This window comes from Nyctibius grandis, chromosome 11, assembly GCF_013368605.1.
Source record: "Nyctibius grandis isolate bNycGra1 chromosome 11, bNycGra1.pri, whole genome shotgun sequence".
Lineage (NCBI taxonomy): Eukaryota > Metazoa > Chordata > Aves > Nyctibiiformes > Nyctibiidae > Nyctibius > Nyctibius grandis.
Window position 1 is genome coordinate 24,094,929 of NC_090668.1, and position 15,478 is coordinate 24,110,406.

The 15,478-nt window shown below is 56.0% G+C and overlaps 1 protein-coding gene across 1 annotated transcript in view; it reads right to left on the reverse strand.

Annotated features, from left to right (window-relative positions):
- PCSK6 (proprotein convertase subtilisin/kexin type 6) overlaps window positions 1-15,478 on the reverse strand; it is a 35,488-nt gene that overhangs the window by 2,033 nt on the left and 17,977 nt on the right. The window contains exons 8-20 of the mRNA XM_068410210.1: window positions 13,497-13,709; window positions 11,938-12,038; window positions 10,555-10,658; window positions 9,936-10,053; window positions 8,683-8,871; window positions 8,303-8,439; window positions 6,168-6,347; window positions 5,464-5,566; window positions 4,696-4,892; window positions 4,167-4,254; window positions 3,205-3,296; window positions 1,170-1,299; window positions 46-158 (exon numbers count right to left, since the gene is read on the reverse strand). Coding sequence (XP_068266311.1) covers window positions 46-158; window positions 1,170-1,299; window positions 3,205-3,296; window positions 4,167-4,254; window positions 4,696-4,892; window positions 5,464-5,566; window positions 6,168-6,347; window positions 8,303-8,439; window positions 8,683-8,871; window positions 9,936-10,053; window positions 10,555-10,658; window positions 11,938-12,038; window positions 13,497-13,709 — 1,765 coding nt within the window. The remainder of the gene's footprint in view (window positions 1-45; window positions 159-1,169; window positions 1,300-3,204; window positions 3,297-4,166; window positions 4,255-4,695; window positions 4,893-5,463; window positions 5,567-6,167; window positions 6,348-8,302; window positions 8,440-8,682; window positions 8,872-9,935; window positions 10,054-10,554; window positions 10,659-11,937; window positions 12,039-13,496; window positions 13,710-15,478) is intronic.

Sequence of the window (15,478 nt, forward strand, 5' to 3'; positions counted from 1 at the left end):
CCAGAGAAGCACCACGGTGCCAGTGGTTCTGCCACAACTACTTACCGTTGGTGCAGGTTTCGTTTGTTACACAGGAGCCGCCGAGGAGGCTGAAACCTTCTTTACACTTGAGGCAGTTTCCACTGGAGCCCTCGCAGGCTGAGCAGTGGTCATCACACCTGGGGACAGAGACCACACTGGGGTCTGAATCGGCCCTGACACCCCAATCCCAGCCATCCAAAATGGGCCGTCGGCCAAAAAACATGTCTGCCAGCACTGCACCATCCAGACTGAACCAGGAGATGTGGAAAACAGCGAAACTGAAGCTTGAAAAGTTACTGAAGCCCTGGGAAAAATGGGCTTGGTGGTGCCAGCTCGATGCCTAGTGACAACATCTCAAAAGCAGTCACCTGCTGGGAAGGCTCAGTGGGACACACACCTCTCCTCCCAGCAATCCCAGTTAGAAAAAGGGCTGCGAGGGGAATCTGTGCCTCTCCCACCCATTTGCTCAGGGAAAAGAGCCCAGCAACTGTGCCTCCCACCTGGGGATGGTGGCTCCCCAAAATCCCTGGTCCCCTGTTCCTCCTCCCTGCCGGATAGCCAGCACGGGTGAGCGAAACCCTGGGCAGGCAGGGACTGTGTTGGGTGTTCCCAAGTCACCTTTAATCTTTCCCTTTGATGTTTGCTTTAATGAGGCCGAATCCACTCCCACTCCCCACTTAAAGCGCAGGGTGCCGGAGAGTGGGAGCAAATTGCTGCCTCCCGGCACCTCCCCGTCTCCCGCACGCAGCCCCAGCGCTGGGCCAAGGAGCGGGTGAACGCTCCTCCAAGACGGCCGCGGGGTGAACGGAGCAGGTTTGATTGAAAGCTGGAATATTTGCCTAAACATCACCCCGCTCCTCCCACACCTCCTCCAAAAAGCCTGGAGCCGGGGCTGAGCCCCTTCCACCATAGCCCTAAGACATCTTGGCTGGGGGAGCGTGTAGCTCGGCTGCTCTTCAGTCTATAAGGCAGGGGCGTGCAGGGTCCAGCCCCATGGCTGCTCCGGCTCCCTCATCCCTATTTTAATTTCCCTAGTAAACAGCTCCAGCTGCAAGCTGTTTTCAGCATGATTTTTTATTTTATCATCGCTGCCAGCGCTCCCCATCGGTCGCGGCTTTGCTCCGGTTGCGATGGGGGTGGTACCGTACCTCTTGCAGACTTTGTTGGGCAGCCCGTGGCTGTCGGCGGGGTAGAAGCCCTCACGGCATGCAGGGACACAGTGCCAGTGGGGTGCGGGGGGCTCAGGGGCACAGGGTGCGCAGTCCTCCTCGCCTGGCCCTGCGGGGACAGGGGAGAGGGCAGGTGACATGGGTGGTTTCAGAGACAGGAGCCACATCGCAGCGGCGTGGCCACAACCCCACACGAGATCACAGAATCAATCAGGTTGGAAGAGCCCTCTGGGATCATCAAGTCCAACCGTTGCCCTGACACCACCATGGCAACTAGACCAGGGCACTAAGTGCCATGTCCAGCCTTTTCTTAAACACCCCCAGAGATGGTGACTCCACCACCTCCCTGGGCAGCCCCTTCCAATGGCTAATGACCCTTGCTGAGAAGAAATGCTTCCTAATGTCCAACCTGAACCTCCCCTGGCGAAGCTTGAGGCTGTGTCCTCTTGTCCTAGTGCTAGTTGCCTGGGAGAAGAGGCCGACTCCCACTCCACTACAACCTCCCTTCAGGTAGTTGTAGACTGCACTAAGGTCACCTCTGAGCCTCCTCTTCTCCAGGCTAAACACCCCCAGCTCCCTCAGCTGTTCCTCGTAGGTCAGACCCTCCAGACCCTTCACCAGCTTGGTCGCCCTCCTCTGGACTCGCTCCAACACCTCAACATCTTTCTTGAAGTGCGGGGCCCAGAACTGGACACAGGATTCAAGGTGCCCCCTCACCAGTGCCGAGTACAGAGGGACGATCACTTCCCTAGACCGGCTGGCTACACTATTCCTAATAGAGGCCAGGATGCCATTGGCCTTCTTGGCCACCTGGGCACACTGCTGGCTCATGTTTAGCCGGCTTGCCTCTGCCCCACTCCTGCCTGGGAGTGAACAAGCTGCTTGTTGTGTCACCGGGGTCCTGCACCACTGCTTGGCTCCCGCCCCAAAAAACTCAACACCCATCGCAAAAAAATCAACACCCATCCCAAAAAACCCAGCCAGAACCCAGCGTCCTGCCCGTCCGCACAGCCAAGAGCCGGCCACAGGGGCTTGGCGGGGGACAGCACATCAAAATCCCCTCCGGGACACCAGCTGCTGCTCCCAAGCACACACCGGTTTGGCTTTCCCACCCTATGCAGAGGAACATGTGGAAAAAGAGATGGTAAATGGGGCTGTGGAGGAGCTAGAGGAGGGAAGGGCTTGGGAGAGGAGCTGGGAAAGCAGAGACCTCCGCTCCGAGGCCGGCGTGCTGCGGCCGGATGGCAAACGGCAGTGATGGAGGTGGTGTTATTAGAGGCTTTCCACACGTTAGGCTTGAGAAATGGTTATGCAGGAAAAGGAGACGAGAAAAGGCTTGAAAAATAATTGTGGTGAAGTACATTTACACTGACTGGAATAAGCATTAGAAGGGAAGTCATTTTCTTAAGGGATTAAGAGCCTGTTCCCTTCCACGCTTGCCAACAAGATCAATAAATATTTTGGATTTAGTCTCAGGAAATTGCCCATGTATGATAGACGAGACTCACGCCACTGAACATGGATTGTCTGGAGATCATATTATCATCAGATCTACGATGATTTCGAGGGCAGATGCAAACATTAACAATGGAAAATAATTGGACTTTCAAGAAGCAAAAAACACAGGATTTAAAGGGAACGCCGAGCGACTTCGGGCGGCGAGGGGAGGCCAGCAGCGGCCGGGATGACACGCCTCGGCTGCCTGACATTTTTACATGCTGCAAAGCCATCTTCCATCACTCCGAGAGGGTTTTACAGCCTCCCCTGCAACCTTATTAAACTAAAGCACCTGGCTTCGGAGGAATCGGGAAATAAAGAATGGCTCTAATAAAAATGTAAAAACTCCCTAAAAAGCGTTCTAATGTGAATATACTCCCCGCACCTCGCGGGATGTGCCGGAGAGCTGGGATTGCTTCGCTGTGCCTCGGCTCGGGGTGGGTACCGTGGGCAACAGCTCTTGACGCACGAGGGGTTTGGGGTTTAGCGTGCGGATGCCGTGGGGGGAAGGATGTACCTGTGCTGGCGGGGCAGGTCTCGCACCGCCGGGGCTCCCGGCTGAGGTACATGGCGGGCTGGCACTCCGGCACGCAGCTCTCTCCTGCCAGGCTGCCGGGAAAGCAGAGAGGACATTTGCATCTGAAGGTACAGGCTTGGGGGACTCCACACCGCCCAGCCCCATCTCCGCACCCCCCGGTGCCCTACAGCAGCCTCAGCCCGCAGCGCAGGAGGCGATGGAAAGCCAGCCAGCGCTTCAGGAGAGATTAAAGCCCTGCCTGGACCAAAGGGATGTCTGCACGTTCCTTAATTAAGTGTCCAGGAGGAAATAAAGTTATTTTCTCCCGTGGGCAGCCAGCCCAGCTCTCCCAAAGGCTTTTTGCACTGTGAGGCTCCCCAGAATAAAAGGAAATTGGTTCAGTGTCACGGCTGGGCCGGTGCTGCTTTACCACAGCAGGGATGATTTGAAGTCCCGGCTTAAAAGGATATTGGACCATAAAAAGCAAGCGCCGTGCGGATTATGTCTGACAAGTGCCTCCACTTTTGCTTTTCCGAGGGAGCAGATAATCTTTTGGCAGCAGCAATTTCCTTGTCTGAGAGAGCCCCGCTCCTACACCAGGGCTCGGGCTCACTTACAGCCCCTGAAGGACGCAAACCGCTACAGGATTGTACCTCCACGTGCGCCTGGGGATGGAAAACAGCTTCCAGATGCCTCCAGAGCACGGCTGGGCTTCTGCTCTACAGCCCCTGAGCTGGAGGTGCCCAGTGCTCCTCGCAGGGTCGGGGCCGCCCCACCTGCACCCGCATTGCTGGAAAACCACTGTCCTATCCCAGCCCCACTCAGGCCATAGCTATAGTACCACGGAGGCAGAATCTCGGGTCTTTAACTAATTCACTCTCTGATTTCCCATTGGTTTTCCCAAATTTCAGCCACAGGTACCAACACTGCAGGTATAAACTCCTCTCGTGCTGGTATTTTACCTGAACCCATCTTTGCATGCAGTACATTTGTCTGCTTCGCCGACACATTTTTTACAGCTTTGATGACATTTCAGACAGCGTTTCTGACCTTTCAAAAAACAAAACGAGGCAGGGAGAATAAAATCCAAACAGTGATTTGCAAGCGGTGGGTTGGAGCCGCAAAGCCCCGCTGCACCCCAGCACCAGCTCCCCGGGGAGGAGAGGCACGTCTCCCACCCCAACGAGCCCCTGCTAGTGCAGATGACCTTATCTGTCATTGCTTGCTAAGAAGAAATATGCTTTGCAAGCAGCTAGGATCATTAATTACAGTCTTCTAATTAATAGCTGAGTTGAGTGCCTCTGCTTTGCACCACCCTCTGCACACCCAGAGGTTTTCCTCCTCCCCTCACTGTGCAAAATGGGTCCGGGGGGGGAGGAATTCAAAGCCAATACTGAAAAACCAAGGTGTTTTCGCCACCCATGGCGCTTAAAATAGAAGCAACCCCTGCACATCCTCATGCCACAGCTTGCAAGCAATAAACATCCTTACGTTCCTCGGCGTAAAACCCGGGCGGACACAGCACCACGCAGCTGCTCATCTCCTGGTGATGGTAGAGGCTCCGCTTGCACGCCGTGCACTGGGTCGGTCCCCTCCCCACGCACCGCTCGCAGCCCTTGTAGCACCGGCGGCACCTCCGGGCGCCTTTGTCGCCGAAAAACCCCGCGGGACACGAGCTCACGCACATCCTGGGGAAGGAACCGAGGTGGCTTCGGTGCCAACACCCGGCCACCTCCCGGCAGCCTGGCACCCGCCGCCATCCCCTCGCCTGCAGCATTCGGGGCATCCCTCAGCCTTGATGGTGATTTGGGCTCGTTTCCTTCTTAAGGTTTAGGGTGTCTTGAATGTCGTGGCTCTGTAACAAAGAGCCCGGGACCCTCTTGGCCAGCAACCCCCACTATGGGGAAACTATCCCTGTGCCAGCCCAAGAGACTGAGGGGTGGAAACCCCAATTCCAGACGTGATTTGGCACCTCAGCCAGCTGTCCCTTGGGCATGGGTGACGCTGGCCGGTGAAGCCAATGCTTCTTCCCCAACAAGATTTGCACGGCCAAGGTCCTCCAGGGCTCTTCAGCTCCATGTTCCCCACCCCACTGTACCCTAGACCAGGGCAGGGATCCCCACACCTCCTCCTCCCTCCATTTTCTCTCCCATATGTTTCTCCTGTGAAAACATCGATCACCCACGCTGCAGTGCGAGCCCTGGGGAAGGGCACTGCCACTACCCAGGGACCCCGCAGGGACACCCCACCACCCCTCACCTGCCGGTTTTCACGCTGCCCAGGCTGTAGTGGATGCAGTTCAAGCACTGGTCGGCGTTGGGGCCATCGCAGCCCTGGTCACCGCACTCAGGGTGACACGGACCTGGGGAGGGAGAGACCAGCTCAGTGGGGGGAGAGGCTGAGCATCCCCCAGACCCCGCTGCCAGGATGCTCTGAGCACACCCTCCCTGGACAGATGGACACAGGGAAGGGGCTGGGGACCCTCCGCCTATCTTATCCTGTATCTATTGTCCTACAGATTTATATATCTTATCCTATCTATCCTACGGTGCTGCATGGCTCTGGGCACTCGCCTCTCCTCCAGCTCATCCTCCCCAGCACGAATCCCACCTGACCATCCTCTGGCTGGACACCCTGGTGCACGAACAGCTTGGAGAGAGGGGCTGGACCCGCTCCTCGGGGACCGGCAGGGCTGCCCGCCCTCGCCTGCACCGGGGGGAAGGTGGGCAGAGGAGCTTTTTTTACTCCCCAGATGGCTGCACCACCAATTTGTGGTGGGAGCGCTGGGACGGGGCGTTTTGCTACCTTCTAATTTTGCCATCCTGCTGCCCCGCGCCGGCCGCAGGCACCGCTCCTCCCAGCCCGCCTTGGCCCCGGGCAGGATCAGGCCTTGTGGCTCCCCCGGTTTGCATTTTCCTGGGTACTTTGGGGGAGGACAACACGGCAGCTCACCCAGTGCTTACCCCCATACTCCTCCTCCTCCTCCACCACCTCCACCTGGCTCTGCAGGAAGGCGGCTCTCGATGGCTCCATCTCCGACGCTGGCACCTCCAGCGTCCTCCCGCGGGACTGGGGGCTGCCCAGCGCGGTGTAGGGGTGCTCGGCTGTCCCGTAGAAGACGAGGCTCCACTCCTTCAGCTTCCCTGTGGGGTGGCCACAATGTCACCCATCCTGCTCCCCATCCTGCTCCTCCCCAGGGGACCCAGGAGGAGGATGGACTGGACCATCAGGGCTTCACCACGCACACAGCAATGCAGAAGCAAACAAGCAACGCCCAGAAATGTTCATGAGCTCCCAGCCCACATGAATGCAGCTTTTTAAGGCACCTACAAGTGATTTTTTACACTGCAACTCACCTGATGAGCGGCAGCATCACCATACCCTTCATGCCCAACGTACAGAGAGAAACAGTAACTGTAAAAGCTCCATAATGGAGGATTATTTCTGTCTGACAAAAGCTGCCCAGCACACGCTGGATTATTTCTTGCTGCTCTTGCTCCAGCCACCCCCGTATCTGACATGTCAGAGGTCTGAGCTCGGCATCCCCCGAAACACCACGGGGGCCACCGGAGCCTGCGCTGCAGCCGGGGGCTGGGGACACCCACAGCCTTACACCCACGCTGGGGTCCTCCCCGACCCACGTCGCTTTGGGGAAAGGGTCCAAAACCCACTGATGCTTCTTTCCAATGCTGTTTTTCTTTCAATTCCCCATCAATGCGAGTCACTTCACGCCCATGGCACGCTCGGCTTTAAATACTAATCCCTGCGTTTCCAGGAAGGGCTTAAAATTTCCAACACCCCAATCCCTTGGCTCTCCGAAAGGGCTGAGAGGACCCACCTGCTGCGGGATGGAGCGGAGCCTGCGAAGGGGCGAGCTCAGGCGGCATCAGCCGGGGAAAAGCTCAGCCGTGTACCTCCACCAAAAGAATTAAATTTGCTTTAAATCTAAAATGTCCTGCGTGAGGAAAGCCCGGGCTGCGTGGGGTTGATTCTGGGGATGCAGCAGTGCCAGCCACAGGACACCCGTAGTATTTAATTGGTATTAAATGGTTTAATTTAATGGTCTTAAATTAACATTTAATACCCGTTTTCTGCTGCGGGCTGGGAGCATCTTCCCTCTTTTTCCTCCTGCTTTGCCCCCTCTGCTTCAATCCCAGCACAGACCCTTCAAGGGGGGTGACTTAACACGCTCGTTTGCATTTTGTTTTGCAAAGCCAGGTAAAGCCGAGCCCTGACGCCCGCGAGGGGCTCAGAAACACCCGCTGCAAACTGTAAACACAGGGGGAAAAGCAGCTCTGTGGGCGCTTCGCTGCCGCTCTCTGAGTTCAAAAGATTTTGGGGGAAGGCAGCAAACAGAAACACTTTCTGCACAACGAACCCCCCCACACGTGTGCCTCTCGCCAGAAAGTCGCGTGGGAGAGATTTTTAATACCCTCCTGGCTCCCTATCAACGATCGTGTGGATTTTAACACCCCCGCCATGCACGCCAGCCCCGGGCAGGATGCTTCATGCCCCGCTGCCACCAGCCAGTGAGGCGGCCGCCCCTTCCCAGTGGGGCTGGATCCCGCCAGCCCAGCTCCTTTGCCGGGAAGGGATCAGGGAGCAGGCGGCCAAGCCGGGGAGGGGGGGACACGGCGGGGTTGGGGACACGCAGGGGGCCAGGCTGAGCCCAGCCACCCCCTGCCAGCGCGATGGCAGCCTGGAGAGGATGTCTGTCCGTGCGTCCGTCTGCAGCCCGAGGGGCATCGGCCCCTTGCGCCGTTGCACAACCAGCCCCCGCGCCAGATGTCCCAAGCAAAACAAACAAACAACAATTACAGCTCTTGGGTTTCCTCGTTTTGACTCATTACGGTTTAATTTTGGAAACCCGGCTCTCGGTTGCAACAAGTTTGCTTGTGGGAGAAAACCCGCTCCCGGCTCAGCCAGACCGGCAGCCTCCTGCGCTCAGGGCTACAGGGTTAGTCCCCTTTTTGAAAAATTTGGGCAATACACTTTTGCTGAAGACCATAAAACTCGGAGCAAAAGTTACAGCCAAGCAAAGCAGCCTGCAAAGAGCTTTGGGGGCGAGGGCGATCGGTGGGTGCTGGGGGACCCTTACCTGGCACCGTGGGGTTGCGCACTTGGGACGGCGTGTCGTGGATCTCCAGGGTCCACTCCCCCGCCGCCCGCTCCCCCCAGCAGTGGACGGTCATGAACTCCCAGCCCTTGAACCCCTCGTTGGAGTGGTCGAACGCCCTGCAACAGTAACGCCACGCATCAAGAAGTGTGACTTTGAATGTCTTATTTAATTGGAAAAGGTAGGCAGGTAATTAAGGATTTTAGGGTTCTTTGCATGCCCCCACCCTTGCACGGAGCCCTCCTGCAGCCGAGACCCAAGCATGCCCCCTGCCTTCCCAAAGCATCCAAGCAAACTTGCAGCAACCCCCTAAACAAGGATGCTGCCCAGCCCAGACGCGTGCTGGCTCCGGCTGCTCTTACCTCCTGGCAAGGAGCTGTGACCTGGTCCCCGCCGGAGAGATGAGGCTGATCTGGAGGTCGCCCCGGCGCGGGTGCGAGATGCTGAGCCGCACCACGACGTGCTCCAGGTAGAGCACGTGCTGGTCGCGGTGCTCGGCGCAGGCGCTGCTGAGGGTGCTGGCGCGCAGCACGTGGTCCGCACGGATGTACCTGAGCAGAGCATCATGTTGGGCACAGCGGCGCTCCCCGGTTCCCAGCAGCAGGGACGCCCAGTTATATGTGAATCCGGTCTCCTACTGCTTCATGGCAAAAATTATCTCATCCTCCATCGCAACACGGTGTCCTAGCAGGGGAATTTGCTGAATTGCCTGATGGTAACGAGGTGGGTTTGAACTGCTCTAAGATCTATGCCTTATGGGCTGCAAGGGCGCTGCTTTATTGCAATTATCAGCGCAACGTTCCTCTCTGGGTTGTAATTAGTGTCTGTATCAGATAAATAGTTTCATGAACACACCTGGCTCCAAATTCATTCCTGCTTTGCATATGCGAGTCTTTCCGAAGGAACTGTTTTCCCGATGAACAACTCAACTTGCTCTACAGCCAGGCAGTGGTAAACCAGGAGGGTCCATTTGGTCAGATCCCTGATCCCACCCTTTAACCTAGCAGAGACGGACCTACCAAGGATGAGATGTGAACCTAAGCTGGTTTGAACCTGAAGCCAAATTCAAAGCAAATCCAGGCACTGGAAATTTGGGAACCCTTGCAACAAAGCATCGGTTTTTGGTGTCTTCCATCAGGACAAGGTGTTTGGTGGAAGAGGGAGGAGAGCCCAACACATCACCACTCATGTAGGACCCAGTGGATGAGTTGGTTTGGGTCTCTCACCATCAAGCCCTCAAAAATTCCCTGCTGATCACCTGCCTGGGAAGTAAAAGCATGGAAAGGGCAAAAATAAATCATCCACCATCAAAGCTGGTCCTGAAGAGCCCCCGTGGGACCTGCTCTGAACCAAGCCACAGGCACAGACCCTGGGTGGGCACTTCTGACTCAACAAACAGACCTCGGGGCAACAGTGCAGGTCGCTCTGACCATAAAATCAATGAACATCACACCTTGCCTGCACATGGGCTTGTCCCGACCACCCCAACTCCTAACTTCCCTTTCCAAATGCTGGGACAGCAGCTGAGCCTTTGCATCGCAAGAGCCAGCTCCACCAAAGCTCCTTCCAAGTGGCTGTGTGCCCAGCAAGAGCCCCCCCACCTCATGACACTCACTTGGGCACCCTGTCCAGGCTTCCCACGCAGACGTGCTGAGGAGGGACTGCCTTCCACTTCTTGGCTTCCACCACAATAGCATCTGCATCCACCAGACCGAAGCCATATAGATGGCTAACTGGAAAGAGAGAAGACTCAGAAACCCACTGCCTTCCAAGCAGGAGCCAGCAGCTCCTCCTCGGAGCTTGGTGGAATATCCTCCACCCATTGAGGAATGCATGGAGTTGATTCTATTGGATATGAGGTGCTCCAACACATGGAGCTCATCATCCTGCCCGAGTTACACCCCAAATCTGTGTTGGCACCATGGAAAACCCACTGCCGGCAGCAGCCTGCTGAAAGGAGCAGTCAACGCTGCAGCTCAGGAGACCCTCCACCAAGCAGGGCTTCCAAGCCTTCACCAAGCAAGGCTTCCAAGCTTCCACCAAGCAAGGCTTCTGAGCATCTCACCCCACGAATTACTGCCCTCTCCTCCCTCCACTCAACAGCCCAATGGTAGGAGCGCCCAAGCCAGCTGAGAGTGGACATCCAGGGTGAACGTTCCCATGTGTGAAGCTCTGGGAACCTTTATTTTCCCTTTTGTGGCCATTTTCACGCCTCCGCCCCCGCGGCCTCTCACCTTTATGCCCCGCACCATTGGTCTTCCAGTCAGCTGCTCGTAGGTGCACCGGCCGCGAGGTTTTGACCAGCAGATGCTGGACATCCCTCCAGGTGAGCAGGGGGCTGCAACAAGACGTGGCTCATGAGATGGCTCTGCTGCTCCCAGTCTTCCCAGCAGCAGCAGGGACCCCCACTGAGTTTAAAAAAAAAAAAAACAAAAAACCCCTTTCCTGCTCCAAAAGAGCATGAATTGACAATTTAAATGCTGATGCCCTGCCTGGAGGTTGGCCATCACTTGGGGTGCCCCAGCAGAGGGGGGTACCCCAGGGAGAGATGCCATGTGCCCACGGGCATTGCAGGATTTATTCCTGGCCAAGGGTATTTAGCTCTCATGCTCTGGGGTATAACTGGAGCAAATCAGGAAGGTTTTCTCCATTTTCTTGTTGGTTCTTCAGCATCTTGAGCTGGGATTTATATTGCACTCGAGCAACATTTAAGAAAAGAAGTTCAATTTATTCCTTCTCGTCATTACAGAGTGCCTGAGCACCAAGCTCTGGGACTTAATGTTGCATTTTATGCCTCAGCTAAACAATTCCAAAATTACATCTAAAACTTTTAATATACTTATAATGAAAATGGCATCTCCAGAAACATGCTCACCCAACCTGAGTGATGGGATTAAACCAGAGGAGAGGGACTGGAGCCGACACGCCGCGATTGCCGTCCCCGGACACAAGCGCAGAGCTGCCCTGCGGCTTTTTCCCAGCCTTATTTTTATTTCCACCCCATAAAAATAATAATTATAGTGAGACGCTCATGAGAAGATGCTCCATGGAGCAACATGGGGATGCCCAAGGGGTGAGCCTGATCCCCCCTGCAGGGCTATCCTGGGCTGGGGTCCACGATGGGACCAGGATGGGGACAAGAGGCAAAGAGCAGCTCGTTTGAATCCACATGGGTTTCTGACATTATGCAGAAGTAGTCCTTTTCCCCCAGAAATGAAACACTCGCTGAAAACCATCACTTCTACAGACATTTTCCATTTTCTGTGACGTTTCCTGACATTTTTTTTCCCAGGAAGTATTTATAAAACTCCTGTTGGAGCTGGCTGTCAGCGGTTTTCAACGCACCAAATTAAAAGCCTGACTTATCTCCCCAACCCCAACTTTTCAACAGATGGCAACAAGTGAAGAATTAGCTCAATAAAACACCTGCAGGAAGATTAGATGCAAAACAACAACGCTGTATCAAACCTTGCCAAAAAGGAGCAATTTAGAATAACTTTGCCCTGTTTTGAGTTGCTCCAGAGGAGAAAAAAAAACACATTTTCTTTCTGGTTTTGCTCACCGGCTACTAAATTTGGAAGCATCTCCCTGCACGCTGGTGGCGAGGTTAGACTTACTTTGCCTCCAAAGCCAAGGCAATGATGCCCGCGACCATGGGGGCGGACACGGAGGTGCCGGTGTGGCCGTCCGTGCAGCGGTGCCGGAGGTCCGTGGTGACCTGCGGAGAGAGGAGCTGCAGCCCAGAGATGCTCCCAGCGCAGGCGCTACCCCATCGAGCCCCCCAGGTCTGCTCGGGTGCTGCCAGCGGGGAGCTGAGCCTGCGGGTACCCAACCCCTGCCACGGCTCCCATGCCATCGGGGTGCTCGGAGCCCCACAAAATGGTCTGCAGACACATTTGGCACATGAGAAAACATCTCTGCTTACATATTCCTTTGCTTAAAAGTGAAAAAACTATTTGAAAGGGGGGGAAAAAATGTCAATTTTGCTGTGGATCAGCTGGAGGAAAAGGCACGGATGGAGCGGTGTGAGCGGGGCAGAGCTGGCGTGGGTACGCACCCATGGGCGCTTGTTGAGCTGTGCCATATTAAATACTGTCCTTAAAAGCTCCAGTTCCTGGTGTCAGGTAGTAATTTCCATTTGCATGGGTGAAAAAAAGGGAAAAAAAAGCCATTTCCAGCTTTTTCATTTCAGGGCAGAGCACAATGCTTGGGTACCAAAAGCTCGGAGAGAGGAGGTGGGCAAAGAGATGCTCCACTGGTTAAATTTTTACAAGGCACCTGGGTTTTGAGTTAATCTGGTAATTTTTGGAGGGGAAAGGGGGGACATGTCACCCAGTTTCTCCTCTAGGTGCCCCTGGAAGGTGCTTTTTTACCCAGCGATGCTCCAGCAGCCCTGGGCTGGTGCTGGCCTCAGCCATGTGAACGCTCCTTAGTGCCATGAAAGTGGCCCCAACGAGGCACTTGGATTCTGGAAATTAATCTTTTAGGGGCCAAAAAAATCACTCCTGAATTAAAAAAAAAAAAAAAAAACCAAACATCGTCTTGTAAAAAACACAAATTTTTTGTCAAAAACCTAATTTGGGTGGAAAACTCCCTCCCAGCTTGGGTAAGGCACCGTGCCAGTGGGGGATGTTTTAGTGCCTGGGGTTCGGATGATGCACAGGGATGTCGGCAATGAAAGGACTTGCTGTGACGAGACCACAGCAGCTGTTGGGACAGGGCAAATACAGCCTGGGCAGCAGGGAAAAGCAGGCTGATCCACACGTGCACATGCTTTCAGGGCTCCAAAAAGCCTTTGCTCCCCATTTGGGGTTGCCACATCCCAGCCAAATGCCTCCATCCTCCCTCTTTTTTTCCTCTCTCAGGCTAAAAATCCTCCAAATTTCCCCTTTTTTTTTAAGCAAGGGACAGGGAGCAAGCACTTTGGGGGCCAGGTAAATATTTGCACAGTGCAAACCTCCAGCCCTTTCACCCATTTACCAGGGAAAAAACGCCACATCCCTGAGCTCTCCCCAAGGATCAGAGCAATTTTAGCCCCACCATAAAAAAGCACGAGCAAAACCCACCGCAGAGCTAAGAGCAAAGCCTGGCTCTTACAACCGAGCCATCATCCAGCCCAGCCTCGCAGAAAACATTCAGGAGATGCTGCCGCGCTCGATGTCGGGGTAAAACTTACTATTTTCCGCTCATAAAAAGCCCCGCTGCTGTAGGTGGTGGCGAGGGTGGAGGCACACTCCTCCAGGTACCAGGGCTTGTAGCCGTTCTCGGTGGTGCTGCTGATGGAGATGGTGTAGATGCTGTTGGTGTAGCCGTCGCAGGAGCAGTAGTCGCCTTCTCTGCCGCCGTTCCCCGACGCCCAGACGAAGATGGACCCCAAACCCCTGCGGCCCTGTGGGCAGAGAGGGGACGGGGGGTGAGAGGAGGCGTTTGACTGGGATGAGCAGCCATCTCAGCATGGGAAGGAGGAGGCAGCCCCCCACCCCGGCGCTGGGATGCTGTCGGTAAGCCTGATTTTGGGGTCAGAGGTAGGGTTTGGTTAGGGTGGAAGGATGGGTCCCATCCTGCCCAGTGCCCTCTGGATCAGCACCCACAAACATGCCCCTTGGCTTGGCCAGCCCCCGTTTCACAAGCAGTGACAATGGGAGAGCCTCTGGCGATGGGGGTTTTGGCATCTTCCGTGGGCTCTCCTGGGGTAAAACATCTCGGGTGCTCAGAGCCCCTGGGCCAGGCGGCAACACCAGTGTGGCGCTTCCCGGGGCGCGGGCAAGGCCCAGCGGGAGGAACCAGCAGGAACCCCCCCAGACCCCACATCTCCCTCACCCTGAGCCCGCAAAGCCCCTCGTGAACCCACCCAAACCATCAGAAACTTTCCCCCGGCCTATCTTTTAGGTTACTTTTATTTGTTTTTTATTTTTTAATCCCTTTTCTTCCCCCCTCTCCCATCGCTTGGCAGGAACATCTGATGGAGCTGCCGCCTCCGGGTACGACTGCGGGAGCCCACCGGGAACTGGGGGGGTGGGAGGGACATGCCAGCCGCCCCGACCTCCCCGGAGCCGGGGGAAAATCCTGCTTGGCAACGGCGGCCGCGATGCCAACGAGGGGCCCCTAACGAAGTCGACGGTGCGAGGGCGAGCCTTGCTTGCCCCTCCATCTGAACCACTGCCAGGGTACCCAGGGGCACCCAGGAACAGGGTACGTGGGGGCACCCAGGAATAGGGTACGTGGGGGCACCCAGGAATAGGGTACACGGGGACATCCAGGAATAACTCGGGGGCACCCAGGAATAGGGTACACGGGGGCACCCAGGAATAGGGTACACGGGGGCACCCAGGAATAACCCAGCCCCATGGGGGTTCTCAAACAGGGTGCTGTGGTCCCAAAGGAGGATTTTGGTGACCCGAGGGGGTTCGGGGCAGGAAATGAAGCGGCTGGTTCGTTTCCCTGCCCCGTAAGGCAGGGCTCTCCGGGGAGGGCGGCACGGTGCTGGGCTTGGCAGGCGATGGAAGCACACGGCGGCGGAGCAGCCCCCGTCCTCCCCCCGGCTACACGGAGAGATTTCGGCGCTAGCCTGGGCAGATCTGGTGTTTACCTCCCTCCCACTGCTCTGCAGCGGCTTCCTCCACAAAAAATAATAATAATAATAAAGCAGCAGCTTTGCTCCAGAGGAATTCAGTGGGATTTATTGTGGGTTTGAAGCGCTGCGGGGAGAGGGATGGTTTATTACCTGTCTCGCCCTCCTCCTGGGGCAGAGGCTCTCGGAGCTGACCCTGCCTCTGGATACACAGGCTAAGTCAGGCTCTTTCCTGATTTTATGAAAGTTTTTCATTATCTGGGCTGCCTCCCAGCCACGCTGGGTGGGTGTTTCCCTAGCAAAGATTAAATAAAGCCGTCTGGAGCTCTGCAAGAAAAAGTCCAATTGCAAAAGGAATTATTGCCCTGCCCTGCGTCACGGAGAGCTCGACCCAGCTCGCCAGCCCACCACGGCTGCTGCTGGCATCTCCCGTCCCGCTTTCCAGGGTTTCCTGGATCTCCGAGGCGGCAGCATCCCAGCCCACGCGCTCGGTGCAGCCAGCGACCGTCCGGTCTCCGACACCAAAATCCACCCATCGCCGAGGGCAAGCCCCACTGCGTGCAACCCTGGCCTTCCTAAATCACTGA